At 40.3% G+C, this 15,486-nt stretch overlaps 1 protein-coding gene across 1 annotated transcript in view; it reads right to left on the minus strand.

Annotated features, from left to right (window-relative positions):
* Positions 1-15,486, minus strand: part of lrp8 (low density lipoprotein receptor-related protein 8, apolipoprotein e receptor) — a 152,270-nt gene that overhangs the window by 39,420 nt on the left and 97,364 nt on the right. The window contains exon 5 of the mRNA XM_070831786.1: positions 241-615. Coding sequence (XP_070687887.1) covers positions 241-615 — 375 coding nt within the window. The remainder of the gene's footprint in view (positions 1-240; positions 616-15,486) is intronic.

The following is a 15,486-nucleotide window of genomic DNA, read 5'->3' on the forward strand; positions in this document are numbered from 1 at the left end:
CAAAGGTATAACTCTTTAATAACAACAGTGAGGTACTATGACACTGGGAAAATGCTACATCATGCTGCTGCTACGCAGATGATGCTTGTTGGATAAATTTAGTCTCTTGAAGGTTTTTTGAATAATTAAAATGACAGTAGCATTATTCATTTAGAAGCCCGTTCAGTTACACACTCATTTACATACTTATTTATCCACCCACTCATCAGTCCATCCATATTATATCATAAGTTGACTTACGACAGTTTGCCTCATCTGACTTGTCCTTGCAATCTGCGTCTCCATCACACTTCCAGTTCATGTGGACACACTCCCCGCTGCCACACTGGAACTCGCCCACCGGGCAGCGAGGTTTCTGGGGCTCCGTCCTCCGGCTGCAGCGCTCCATGGACTCATCCGACTTGTCCTTGCAGTCTGGGTCGCCGTCGCAACTCCACAGGGCTGGGATGCACTCAGAGTCATTACAGCGGAACTCGTGCTGGCCGCAGGTGGGAGCTGAGCACTTCTCTTCGTCGCTGGCGTCCCCACAGTCGTCGTCGCCATCACACACAAAGATTGGCGCCACACACTTTCCATTACGGCACTGGAAATCTTTGGAGGGGCAGGCCTTGGCATCTACAGGAGGAATGGGACAGGTGGATATAAACAGAGGAGGTTAACATTTTGAGAGAACGATTCTTTCATTTGTCAAATAAAGCATACATCCACTTGAACTCCTTTTGGAAGCAGACATTAGTCGGTGCATGTGGGAATAGATGAGAGAAAATGTGAGTTAGACAGATACAGTTAACTTATTCAAACTCCTTGGGGGAGCGAGATTATTTGCAGCAATCTATCCCTTCTCTGGAGATGCGATGGTGTTAAAATTTAGAGTAAATGAGAAGAGGGCAATTCCAGATCGTCGTCCTCTGCTCTTGGGCTTTAGGCGTCTGGTGAGAGTAAAAGGAAGACCGTGCATAGTGCTGAGGAGCAGTAAATGTTAAAGTAAAAAAGGGATAAAGAGCCGGCAGGAAAAAAAAGGGGGATAAACTAACCTCATGGGAAAAGCACATATTATGCAAGTTTCAATAAAAGTAAACAACAGTTGCTAATACATTGGAACAGCCGAGATAAACATTGTACCATATTAAGCACAAGGTTGGGAGCATATGTGCAGCAGGAGTCCAGTATGTGGAAGCAGGTGTACCATAAGCAGAGTGGAGGCACAGCTGAACGTACCTGCCGCAGTGCAGAACCCCCCTCCACAAGTATTTGCTTGTGTGTGTTTATATGTGTGGGAATGTTTGTACAGAAATACAATTAGAGACGGTGCATATTTATGTGTACGATTGTCTGTGCGTATCTTTATTCTTCACGTACGCTATCTCAAGACTTCTGACAGCTGGTGAATTACATTTAAACTTTTTATGCATCTGTGAGAGTGCATGTGTGTGTTGTTGTGTTTGTGTTTCACTGCCAAACCACATGTGTCCTCTTTGCCACATCCCAGCAGTGACATTATCTAATTCCAGCCAGGTTGGACAAATCAATTTGAGTCATGTATTCTGCTAAAAAAAAAACACTCCTCCTTTGATGTAACCCTCCTCTCTGGACGACTCTGTCTCTCTTTTACCTACCCACACAATGTGCCAAAGGGACTCATTATGATAACAGGCAATTGGATTCCCTGCTAGCTATTACGGCTAGCATGCTAATCATCCCCACTCAGATCTAAGTAATTTAATTAAGATGAGCACATAAACAACATCACCAGCATCCCAGCAGGAGCTTGGGTGGTTTGGGGGTCACGTAAGGTATTTGTGCAAACAAATAATTGGGCAAAGTTATGAAGTGATTATTTTAATACTTTCTGCATAAACAGCAAGAGGTTTTTGCTTCTGGAAATTATTAAAATATTTTGCTTCATCCCAAAGGGTGATCATGCGTTGCCAGTCAAACTAAACACCTTTGTTTTTTATGCTTTAAAGAGTTTTTCACTAAAGAGGAAAGCTTGGCCAGCCAGGTGTGTTGGCTATGAAGAGGGAGGCTGGGATACAAAGCTTATTAGTACGGTTCGCACTGGGATACTGAGCTCCACAAGAGATAGCTTGCTCTAAATAGCTATATTTCACTACAGGAACAGGTAGGTGGCTTGCAGTTTATATAATTTGCGTCTTATTGATAAAAACAACCTTAGTCTTAGTGTTAAATTCACAAGAACACAATCTATATTAAAGCCATTCTCCAATGAAGAATGTTGTACCTATTCTTCTTCTTTCCTCACTTCTGGATCTGTATTTGTATTTGTCACTGTCTAAGTAATGGACACATTGTAAAACTACTGGAAACAAATGAGACTATCGTTGGACAGTTTTTACTGTCTAATGTATCTCAGATCACTGTTTCTGTGTCATCACTATGATGACAACATTTCTCTTTAAACCCTGCTACTTCCTGTTTCAAGTAACATGATGCCACCTAAATAAACCCTCCAGTTTTGCTTTCGGCACGTTCTGTTTTTCTGTGGGTTCATTAAACATATTTAAAACCTTTCACTTCTTCTATTCTTTTCCCTTACAAGAAACTGTAATGTTTGTGCTGGAAAAAAGTGTCATCTTCCTCATATTGTTTGCCATAAAGGAATTTCCCTTTGTTAGGTAATCCTTAGCAATCACGTCTTTAGTGATATGATATGCTAATGTTAAAATATTTTACATCCATCAGCTCTGAAACACCAGCATACAGTAAATCGTGTTCTGGTATTTGCTGTTTTCTGTCTTAAATCCACACAGAACATAGGGCCACTTAAGCTGTGTGTTACTTCAAACCCTCGATCCTATCACCTATCAACGTCAAAGCTGACACACGCCATGAAGACTTTGGTCAATCAGTCTGTAAAGCCAGTCTCCCGATTAACGCGAGCCAAAACCAATCCTTAGAAAGAGAGAATGGGGAGTTCGAAGAGGAGACAGTCCCTTGACGATGAGCACTAGAGGTGGTCGAGCCATTGATAGATCTGAGAGCAGAAATGTTCTTTCCCACTAAAAGGGACCCATCCCTAGAATGGCGGGCAGGCAGATTTAATAAGAGATAAAGACAGAGAAGACGCATGGTCAGATGTGACGGGTAACAGATTAGATACTGTGGAATTACAGCTGACAAAGTCTGTAACTGTAATCCATATACTGTCGTGGAATACAAAACAAAATAATAAACAAATCCGTAACACTTATTTAAGTCACTTATAATAGATTCCTCAGAAATCCTACTAAATTCAACACATTCAAATTCAGCGAAAAAGCTTAAAAAGAAAAAGTTTGAGAGCAATGCCAGCTGACTGTTAATTAAACACATCCGTCCAATGGATTACTCTACCAATTACAATTTTAAATAGGTAATCAGTATTCTGTAACTGATTACATCTTGACAGTAACCTTCCCCACCTGCAGGTGATTCTGTTTAACTTGGAGTCGAAGCTTTCTATCCATTCATCCCAAGACCCCCTACTGGACAGCTAATAGATGGAGCAGGGAGATAGGGCACAGCTCATTGACCTTGATCTGAAGGACAATTGAACTGTCTTCCAGCATCGACAAGTCTAAAGAAAGCAGCTATGCACACACACACACACATATAAAGACACAGACAGGAAATGATATGTAATCTCTACAGAACACACTCAAACAGAGGTACACACATATAGGTGGGAGTTAAAACAGGATCTGTTTGTGCTCAGATATGCGTTCAAAAACATGTAATGCAGAGGCACTGCATGTACACACACACACACACACACACACACACACACACACACACACACACACACACCTCACTTCAACCTTTCTCTATGAGTCACTGGGTTTAATGTTTCTGGAGCGTGGAATCCAATCAGACTCTGGTCTAACATGTCGTCCACTGAGCCGTGGTGTGGAAGCATGTACACATGTGCGCAAGCATAGACACACATACACACACATTCGCCCGCACACATACCCTTGTCACAAACCTTAGCTCACCAGGTGCGCTAGCAGGAAAGCAATCTAAAGCTCAAAGATCAGCTCTAACGACCAGGAATGGAAATAAAACATTTACTTCAAAGCACAGAGTAAAATGCTGCATTTTACCAGGAACAGGCTCACTCCACAATCAGCTAAAAACAGATAGTAACACCTGAAGGCATTTTAGTGCGACGCACGCTTAATGGGCCGTACAGTAGACAAGCGACATGTTCATCTACTCTATGAAATATCAATATGTATGCCTTATCTTTCATATGAGAGCATCAATAAAAAACAATCCGTGTTGAGTCAAGCATGCCTTGTACTGTCTGATACACAAGGGTAATTGCAAACAAATCACTATCCATATTCATGAGGATTGATGGGGCAAAAAAAAAAAATCCAAAAGAGGAGTGTTCATTCACTATTTATTAAAAAACCAGCCCAAACAGCACCCGACACTTCAGTGTGTGTTTTCATCAGGGAATTGCAGTACGAGTACCCAGTGCCTCAAAACATTATTTTCACATGGAGCTGAGCAGAGCACCAGGCTGAAAAGTTTCCAATAGTTCTGCTGGTTTGAGGGTAACTTGAGACGGGTGCTGTTGCATGACCTGTCACTTCCATTCTCCAAGACCTAACCAGATAAAGCAGGATGCCCTGTACCAAAACAAAGGCAAAATGTCATGTACTAAGAAAAAACACTGTATTCACTATTTGCTATTTTATCTGAAGAGGCTAAATGCCATTTTAAATGCTCATGGGACTGCAGCAGTGGAGTGATGGGGATTCATCATCTATTTATCCTTTTTGCGCACATTATTACTTTTTGTCATTTTTGGGCACTGGAGGATAATCTTGTCCATGCACAGTGACAAATGACTGATGGTGCAATCCAACATCGTCTCCTGAACAGCAATACAGCTCTCTATCAAGGCATCACTAATGATGGCTGATCCACTTCAGCACGTTCACACATAGTGGAGATCAACAGGAAGTACATTTTTCAAGGTAAAATTAGTGTGCAATTAGTTCCTAATACCTCTATTCAGCAGTACCAATGGCCACAATTACAGGGTGGCAATTTTAGGTTGCATAAAAGAAGCGCTAAAATTACTAGACACACAAATGAAAAACCTGACATAATAAATTCACAAATTCACATCATTGTCTTGCACTCCGCAACTCCACGGTGCTCAGACACATCTGTGTGTATTGAATCAGTATTTTTAGGACAGTTACTTAATGTAGCATTTGCTATGTATCAGGCGCCATTACTCTTGATATCATTACTACAGCAGACCATCAGAGGAAGAGGAGCACTAGAGGCGTTGGCCTCCCCGCATGTGTAGCAAGATGGTTGTGTGTTGCACAGGTCTAGAAATGTTAGTCTGGCACTTATTTGGGCACTGAACACTAAGATGCTGCGTGGGAGAAAGAGGACAAGAGGGATGAGAGGCGGTTTAAGATCATACTTTTGATGCAGCAACACATTCACCAGGAGGGCCAGAGGGGCCCTGTGTGTGTGTGTGTGTGTGTGTGTGTGTGTGTGAAGAGAGACATAGACAACTTGACATGCAGTCCCTCTCCAGGGCAAGTGTTTATTAGTACTTTGGCTACATTAGACCTTTGAAGATTCAGCGCACACACAAGCACACGCCCCAAAACGCTCAGCTCTTTGACTTACTATAACATAAAAGTGATCCTCTTTTCCTTATGGAATAGACACAGACAGCGAGGAGACATGATTCTCAGAATAGATTTATCGCTGACTGACAAAGAGATGACAGCTAAGAAGAAATTCACTTTCCAACAGCACGGCCAAATGGGGTTTACCAGACACAAAGCCCACGCTACATGCTTGGAGCATTGGTGGGAACGTGGCATCTAACATGTCAGTCATCTTTTTTGGATGGAAGATACGAAAAAAATGAAGAAATATGACACAAGATAGGACTAGTGACGAGAGAGCAAAGTTCCTGCACTTAGGGCTGCCCTCTAACTGTTGGCCACACAAAGACAACAAAGGTTTTATTGGTCACTTGGTTGCAGGAAAAAAATTCAGGAGAAGCTCCTTGACAAAATACCATCACACTTACAAAACTTTAATAATAGAACAAAGCCAAGTCCTTCATACTGGGATTCAAACTCACGCCTGCCGATACAGTAAATAACTTTGTCTCCCAAATGTTGTGATTACTTTTTGAACACAGCTTGTTTTTCAAAAACTTTCACTTAAGACAGCAATACAGAAAATGCAGAGATAAAAAGAAATGTAGAAAAACTAATTATATCAGCAGAAATCAAGTTAGCTATAGTTTTGGATTTGAAATAACCTGGAGATTCGATCTTATTTGTGGGTGCATATTCTTTTGCTAACTATAGCTGCCTCCAGTATTGTACAAAGCTGGTGTTTTTAGGCATTTTGAGGGAATAATCCAGCTGAAAGCCAGTGATTCATTTTCCCATTTAGGGTATTCCAGCTATGGTCTATGAACTAGACTTTTTGGAGATGAAACTTCATTGTTAATTCAAATCTTAAAACATTAAACATCGACACAGATTGACCTTTGATTAATAAGATATCTGCATCAGTTAATTATTCAATTCCTTGCCCAAATCAAGCTCAATCAACACACTATGCCACATTTAGCACTTGAGTAGCTTTTGGACCCCAACATGCAACTGCATTACTACAAACAAAAACTGGGAAAACTAAATAAATCAAAGAGAATATCCACACAGCAATTCAACTTCATCTCCACTACGCTCTTCCAAATAGAGACTTTCTATTCACCTATGCTGGTTAGATTGTCTTTGCTCAGAGTAAAAACATGTCAAACCGAGTGTGAAAAGCTACTGAAAATAAGACCTCGATGTAGTGTGGCAGTAGAGCCCGGGGAATCCAAGTGAAATGGCAGCTTAGATGAAGAGAAAAATGGCAACAAATTCAGTGGGAGACTGAAACTCTCTGTGTAACCTGATTGGTTTACACCAGGGAAAGGCTCTCTCTTAACCACCTTCATGCTGAATAGGGACTATGGGGATTGAACACGAACACACATACACAAATGCACACACACACATACGCAGACCAACGGGGTGGTACAGTATACTGAATAGAATGGGATATTTCAATAGCTCAATCACTGTGCCATCTACCAGCAGCTTAGGCATGAATATTAACTGCCTCACCAGCAATCACAGTAGATTAAATGTCTGTGTGTGTGTGTGCATGTGCAGGTGGTGTGTGATGAATGTCCTTATTTGTCTCTATGTACATGTAGGCGTGCGTATTGACATGAGTGCATTGTGAATGCCATTCATCAAAAAAGAATTCCATAATTCAAGGATATCAGCCATTAAATGCAAAATCTGACATGGCCATCACTCCATCCTTGTGGCTACACAAAGTCTTAAATCTTACAAGATTTGCAGACACAACTCACAAATACATGGACACACACACACACACGCACACACACACACACACTCCTGCACGCCTGTCTGGCCAATAATTGCATTCTCGCTGATAATTGCTAAGTAGTAAATCTATGAATATATTAAAAATAGGTCATTGTGATTAAGCATGATGATTACACACTAAACATGTAATCCTGCATTTTACCATGGGCATTGTATGATAATGACATAATTACCATTTTAGATGGCCTCATCATGATAGAGTTTTTGTCTTTTATGTTGATCATGAAAAACAAAAATTCTTTCTGTTACAGTGTGACAGAGGTTCCTAAACTAGTGTAGCTGGCTAACAGAGTTTGATATAAAAACAATGGCTTGTTTGCATATGACGTTACCTCACTGTGTTGCTATGGTGCAAACTGCAGATGGAGAGAAGGATGTGATTTTCTACATTGGAGGCACTAACGGTTTCTGAAATCATTCAAACCAAGAAACCATGAGCATCTTTTATTGAGTAGAAGACAAATGAAAGAAACTGACCAAAAAAAAACTGCAGTTGGGAGGAGCACAATCGGAGAATCCATGTGCGTGTGCAGTAACCGCTTCATTGATGATAACGTCACTTATATGGCTCTGTTGATGTAGCTTAATGTTTAACCGGACCTTTGAGGTTAACCCTGGAAAATTAAAGTTGAGAGGCGTTGAATAATAAATTGGACAATAAAAGGGAAGCCACTCATCGACAGTCATTGTGGAGCACCTTGGCACCTTGGACCCAATCGCTGACAAAAGTTGTATGCCTCTATACTTTTGTAAGATTACATTTGTTTTCTTGAGTAAAAGGATGTCTGGAGGCCAAGGTGGTTACATACAGCTACTGCTGTGATAGCAGGCAAGTCTCTCAGTTCAGTGGAAAAATCCCTCTTCCTCATAACATAAAGATCACATCCAGCACATGTTGTGATTTTCTTTCCCTTGTAACATAATCTGAACTAGAACAGTGTGGACTTTCCTCCATCTCGACCATTTTCACTTCTTGCCATCCATCTGAACAATGTGTGTTATGTAACGTATAGTTTTGTTATAAGTTCTAAATACATAGACAAGGAAAGTCACACAAACATACAATCAAAAAAAGCACAACTGCAAAAACACTGTCACTGCAGCAGATCTGCTTTAGTAGTACGTCAGCTTTACTAGCTAATAGCTAGTACTTGATAGGTACCTGCTGCTAGCGATAGTAGATAACATTAGAAGCTAGAAGCCATTTAGGTCACAACATGGATAGAAACAGCGGTGTACATTTCTCATCTCTTGAAATTAATTTTGTACAAAAACATTGGGTAACGAAAGCATCTACAGGAAAAAACTGTGAAAATGAATTCTATGTTAACATGAATACATTTCACATTACATTGCATAGATGGCTCTTCGGCTATCTATAGGTTATCCTTGCTCTCCGACATTTTTTTTTTTTTTTACATTTTGTTGCATCCCTCCTAGGTTGGAGCAAAGTTGGGGTTTCACCATGGGCAATTTTCAGTCAGGCATGCCTCCTTTTCATCTCCATGTGATTCTGAGATAGCATGTGTGAGTTTGTGTATGTGCAGAGGAAAGAGTAATGTTCTGAAAGCTATCGTTGGAAGAAAACGGTCTGCCTGAGTCTGAGGCAAGTGCGAACGCCTCTGGGTGCACAGTGAGCATGTTTGTGTGCTGGTGCTCCATTACATTACACCTACGCACACAGTGAGAGCAGTCAAAGGATTATAAATGAAGGAGAATGTAATGGGAAGAAACTCTGAGACAAGAGGCATGCTCTCTTTGTCTATGCAGTCACCTCTTCTGGCGGAAATGTGGGTGAAGCCAGATAAAAGAACCAAACCACTATATACACAAATGTTCACACACACACACACACACACACACTCACTTACATACTACAGGTTGTATTTTTTATGTGGGTGGACTCTTCGTCCTTTTTGATCTGTTATCAAATAATGGAAAAGAGGCTACATTTACTGTAGCCAACAGCAAGTTGGACTAAAGAAGTTATGTATCGTATGTGTGCAGATGCCTGGGGGAGGTGATTTGGAGCTTTACATGTTTATGTGTACCTATGCATGTCCATGTGTGTACAATATCTCACCTTGTTCACTTCAGATGTTTCCTCCATGCAGAAAGCACTTGAGCTTACTGACAAACTTTATATACAAACACTTCAGACGTGCCACTACGTTCCTTTTAATGTGACTCTTATGACACACAGTAACACACACACACAATATCTCCCTCTACTCCTCCCCTCTCTGACCTGCTATAAAATACAAACTATCGTATCCCCGGTGGGCTTCGATCCACCTTACGGCTCGCTGTAATGTAACACAGCAGCACAGACTGATGTGAAAAGAGCAACAGGTCCCCAGGGCCTACAGGAGCCTTTCTGACTACTGTCTTTCTCTCTGTCTGTCTCTCTGACAGCCTGTCTCTGTGCTTGTGTTTCCCTCTTTCCGTCGTAGCCCACATAATGCTGAAAGTGTCTGTGGAGCGGGTACTGACATCATAGAAAGAGGAAACAAAACTGACTGATCCAAGTGAAATAAAGAAAACACATGCAGAGAAAAGCACCATAAAAGATAAAATATGAAGACGTCTTTACCAATGAAGTAGGCACACAGAGGGAAACATCTTTAACAGTTGACCAGCCTTTCAAAAGGCTATAAAAGATTGAAAAACCATAACATTCACACTACAGTAAATTCAAAGTTTCCAGATCAGTGCATGTCCTTGAACAAGAGAACTGAATAAACCATGTAGACAGGATCAAACCTGTCAGTCAACAGTCTGCACTGTTGTGAAGTGAAAAATGTTACATCCATTTCAAAACCTCTTAAATGAAGGCAGCTGATTCCATCATTGGATGCTTTAATCCAACTTTGATAAGGCCTTTAACTGGCTGAAACCTTGAAGTTAACCAACCCACAAAGCAAAATGTTTGAGGTAAATGAGGTAAGACTGAAACATCATTAGTTAGCTTATTTACGTCAAAGGAACATAAATTGGCTGCTGTTTATTATGCATTTCCTGTAAGACAGAAGGTTTAAGTGTGAGCTACAGTATGTAAGTGCTAATTGATCTAATAAAGGTAACTCCATCATATATAGTAGCATGTCAGCCACATTAACAGTATTTTCATAGCTCTCTAAGGATCGGCCTGCCTCACTGTGATACAGCTAAGCTGCTGCTAGCGTTGAGTTACCAAACATAGATGAAAGTACTAGAGAGGGAGAGGACGTGGAGAGCGGGCTAGAAAACAGGAGAAAACAGGAAAAAAAAAAACCTAGAAGGATAAAAACAGAGAGAGAGTTTCAGTGACAAAAAAATTCCACTTTCTTTTTTACTGAGCTTGTAATGTAACAAACAAGACACATTTAATTAATATAATTAGGAATTAATTCCTTTACTTGTGGACAATTTAATTAACTCAACCTCTTAATTCCTACACTGACACACATCAGACATTTGTGATGCATTGAAAGGCAAGGGGAAAATCACTTAATCCTACGAGTGTCTGTTCTCATTTAAGAGTGTATGATCTTATTAGGTTTGTGGACATGTAAACTTCTCTGGTGATCATTCTTAAGCAAGCTAAATCATTCCTGCACTCGCTGAATCAGCACCTCAACAGAGGTCAAGAACACATTTTAATTATGTTTTGCTTTGAATCTTCATCTAATATGAAAAAAAAAAGCAAAATGACTATTCAGTAAGCAACAGGGGGGGGGCATCCGTCACATAAGCACCCGCTTTATTTAATTTTTTATGTTACCTTCACACTCACCCTGAAGCATGCAAACGTATAGCTAGCTGTGTGCGATTTCACATTTACATAAATAAAAGGCTCATAAACTTTCTTCAGAGGCCTCCTCTAAACGTATTAAAGAACCTCTCTTCCTGGATCCATGTTTTATTTAGCATTTGGGTATGCTCAATTAGCAGCCCTAATTAATGTTAGCTGTACTTCAATTGTAGCTGCCACAGAAGGGAGGGATGGAGAGAGAGCAGAGATCAGAGGTGGAGGAAGAGGGTGGACAAAGAGGGAGGACAAACAGATGGATTCGATGGGGGTGGGGGTAAAAGCAGCTGATTTCAAAAAGGACATTATCTGGAGGTTAGGTGATAGAATTAATGTCTGTTTATGGGTGTATAGCACTTTATATGCACACTTTCTACCCTGCAGAGTAACCATTATAGTTTTGATATTGTTTATGAAAACATTCATCTGCATGCCACCATTAAACTAATTTAGCAGGAGCCACACAAGCTCCCAACAACCCCTGCATGTGGGATTTTTTTGGTTTTACTTATTTTTTCTGTTGTATTTCCAAAGACCTTTTAGAGAAGACTGGGCCTGCCCATTACTGATAACCCTGAATGGTGGCGTGTACTGCAGAAATGTTGGCATTAGCAGAAAGCCAGTCTGGCACAGTTATTCATTTAGTATATTACTCCCAACTGCTATCACACTGCTCTGTCACATAGCTCTGCTTTTATATCTGTGAATACAATACTCAATTGCTTCTCTCTTATTTCTGTGTCTGTAACAAGAATAAATATATTTTCTCTAAATGATAAATGCAGCAGCAACAATGTGATTAGGTTTTATGCAACCCAAACTGAGTGTTGTTCTGATTTATCTTTACACTCCTCTGTTTTAATAAATATACAGTGTGCAGAGTGACGGGAAAGGAAGAAGGTGAACGGAAATGTCTGATGCACCATCTTTGTTGTAATGTGGTGATGAAATGTTTGTTTCTCATTTGCAAACATTTGTATTATTCCTCTATTGTCTACTTGTTGGTGCCGTGAACAGCCCTGGTTATGGCTACAGTTATCTTACCTACTCTGTAAAGGTGCATTCACATTATTACTAAAACTGCACCTCTGCCATTATTGTGGCCAGTATGTTGTGTGTGTGGCGACAGCTCTGCAAAAAACGGTTGAACTTTGGCAGGAACTGCGTTGACCTTTGCGGAGGAAACCAATCTCTGTTGACCAGTACTTGAACTAAATGTGGACAAAACATCAAAAATCTAATTGCTTGTGTTTCTGAATTTCCAAAACGTTACAATAACAAATTGGCTTCATATCGAGACCAGACACAAAAGATATTTGCTTGGTGAATGTCAGCATGCAGATGAAACTACCATGTTTGTTACAAAAACACAGTTTGATTCTCAAAAATCTAGCAATCTATTTCTAGCAGCATTAGCATCACTGTTTGGTACAGCAGCAACAGCAGCAGGACTTCCAGAACAGTAAACACTAAGCCAAACAATGTGAAACGTGCAGGATAAGACCCTTGTGTGTCCACTGTAATGTGAACACAGCGTACTGAAAATTCAATGACACATTCACATAAAGAACGCCATTGGATCCATTGTCTTTCCTTTGTAGTGGACTTCTATGTGCAAACTCAGATAACACAGGTCTTATTCCACGGATCACATGAACTTAATATTCACCGCCACCACCTACATCTTTAAATGATAGATCAAAAGCTGATCTCTGCAGGTTATTATGACAGCACATCTCCCATAGCACGCACACGCACACTCAAAGCACCAGGCAGGAAATCAATTATCATCAAGACCCCTGTGAAATATTTCATAACTGTATTAACCACTTTATTTTCCAATGCACACAATAGGGGACAGAGGCTCGCACAGGTCAGACAGATGAAAGGCACGAGAAAACACATATGGTGACTGATTGCCCTCTGAGTCCATATGCAGACATTAAAAGAAAATAAAACAGTGCAGGTGCCTGATGGGCAAAGAATAGAGGAGAGAAACCTCTTGTTCTTCGACAATTGATGTGGTAGATCAGAAAGACAGAGATGGTATGTGAACAATGCAGTGGCAGCTCAGGTTACATGACTAAATCAACAGCGGCTGTCGTTTTCATTAGGCCTTGGCCACAAGCTCCCTAATGTGATCACTCAGCCTGCACTCTTAACAACTTAACGACAAAATGCAGATGAATGAACAGGTGGAGAGAGAAACATTCAGAAAAGCAGCAGAGGGAGTGTAGAGCGAATATGAAGAGATAAATGCATCTAAACACCTGACAAGAAACTTTTAACACAGCTTTTTCAAAATTCATATGAATTGTAAATTTCATGCGTTTGCATCAGTTTGGTTAAAGCAACTTCAGTAAACCAGCTTTCTGAATGTCAAAAACATTCACATTAGCTCTCTCTCTCTCTCTCTCTCTCTCTCTCTCTCAAGAGCTTTTTATATCAGGCATTGCTTATAGGCTGCAAAAAACTGTGAATTACATGCAATGTAATGTTTCTGTGTCTTGTTTTTATTGTGTTTTATGTCCCTGTAATGCATTTGTGTCTGAAAGGTGCAATATAAATAAATTTGCCTTGCCTAAAGGTTAGTTTGTGACAGTTTGTACGAATGTGGCATTCAACAGAGGTGTTTATTGTTAGACTGAAAAAGATAAGGGAGGTTCTCAGTTAGTGGTTGTGTTCAGGACTAACGAGAGACCCTCATTACTGTCGTCTCATCACTGACATGCGCCTTACTGCACATGTCAGTGAACCTGTGCGATAAGGTCTGCATGTTCATGTGTTATGGGGGAGTGACTGTGGATGAAAGCCTGAGGGGAATTTTATGGTTGGATACTTTCGAAATGTAGCTGTTAGCTAACTTACTTTATTAGTTTCTCCTATGCCACAGACCCTGCCTTTAATCATAGTACTTAAAATACATGTGGGTGTTTTTTTTGTAGATATTTGTTGTTAGATTAACATGCTCCCCTTAAGGTATTCAAAGTGATGAGATTGCACAACTTGAAGCTAAAATTAATTAAAATTTGGATATATTTTTATCTAAATCGCCTCTGGAATCAGTGAAGTTCATTAAAAAATGGTCGTTTCACTTACTATTTTACACATCTTTGGTTGTGCACATAAGGGACAGATTTGAGAGAATTTAACAGTATCCAGGAGCAATCTTACGTTCATCTTATGTTCATGACTGTGTGTATGTGTGTGTCCTTAATTATACATGCATGTTCATGTCCTTACAGCATGAGAATGTATGAATGTCACAGAGCCTGAGGGAAGATGGCAGCATTATGGAAACTCAGATGCATCAGACACACAGTATTGCAGTTCTCTCCTTACGAGGACTCTCTCCTTGTACATGTAATGGCCAGCTGGGCACAATGACTTCACCTTCATGCCACAAAAATGTAACTGCTCTGGAAGTCTAAAGCGGTTTATTTTTCTGTCTAAGAACACGGATGAATTTTGGGAAAATATTACATGCAATCTATATTCTTTTAGAAACAGCTGTGACTGCATGTGTGTGTTCGGGTATGTGTTTGTGTTTCAGATTTAAAATCAATGATGGCGTGGGCCAGATGTTTATTCTGATGAAAATCAATTCCCTTTTTACAGCTTTGATGCCAGATGTGAGCATGTGGACAAGATAATGTGATGTGGTGCATGTGTATATGTGTGAGGGTGCTGCAGATGAAGCAGCGAGGACGAAGAAGTGTGAGTGTTTGTCTGTGGTTTGTTCAAAAGGGTATTCTATAGGTTTCCTATAGAGCAAGCTAAGCCTTGTATATGTGCATCTGACATATTCAGCACTTACAGAATAACTGAAACCAAGGCAGACACATACTTTGAGGTTCTTGTGTTGTAAAAGACTACGAAATAATTATGCATTTGTGTATGTGAGAATTTGTGTTTACGAATGAAACTATGGGCGCTGTTCTGTACATTGGGGAGATAGCACTGGTTTTAAAGGGGATAAATATCCTTGCAATTATTATTGGCAATGATTCACCAGCCCCTAACACACCAACATATGATTTACTTAAGTAATATTATTACTACTCACAACCCATTTGCACACTGTGGCTGCACCATGTGCCATGACTATGTTACTGTTACTGTTTGTGTAAAACTGCCTTGGTGTGCGTATGTGTTCGGATCAGACCATTTACGGACAATCCGGTCTGAACACTTAAAAAAAAATAAACTTGCAAAACACATAAGTGGTTTTGC

This window comes from Pempheris klunzingeri, chromosome 6 (assembly GCF_042242105.1).
Source record: "Pempheris klunzingeri isolate RE-2024b chromosome 6, fPemKlu1.hap1, whole genome shotgun sequence".
Lineage (NCBI taxonomy): Eukaryota > Metazoa > Chordata > Actinopteri > Acropomatiformes > Pempheridae > Pempheris > Pempheris klunzingeri.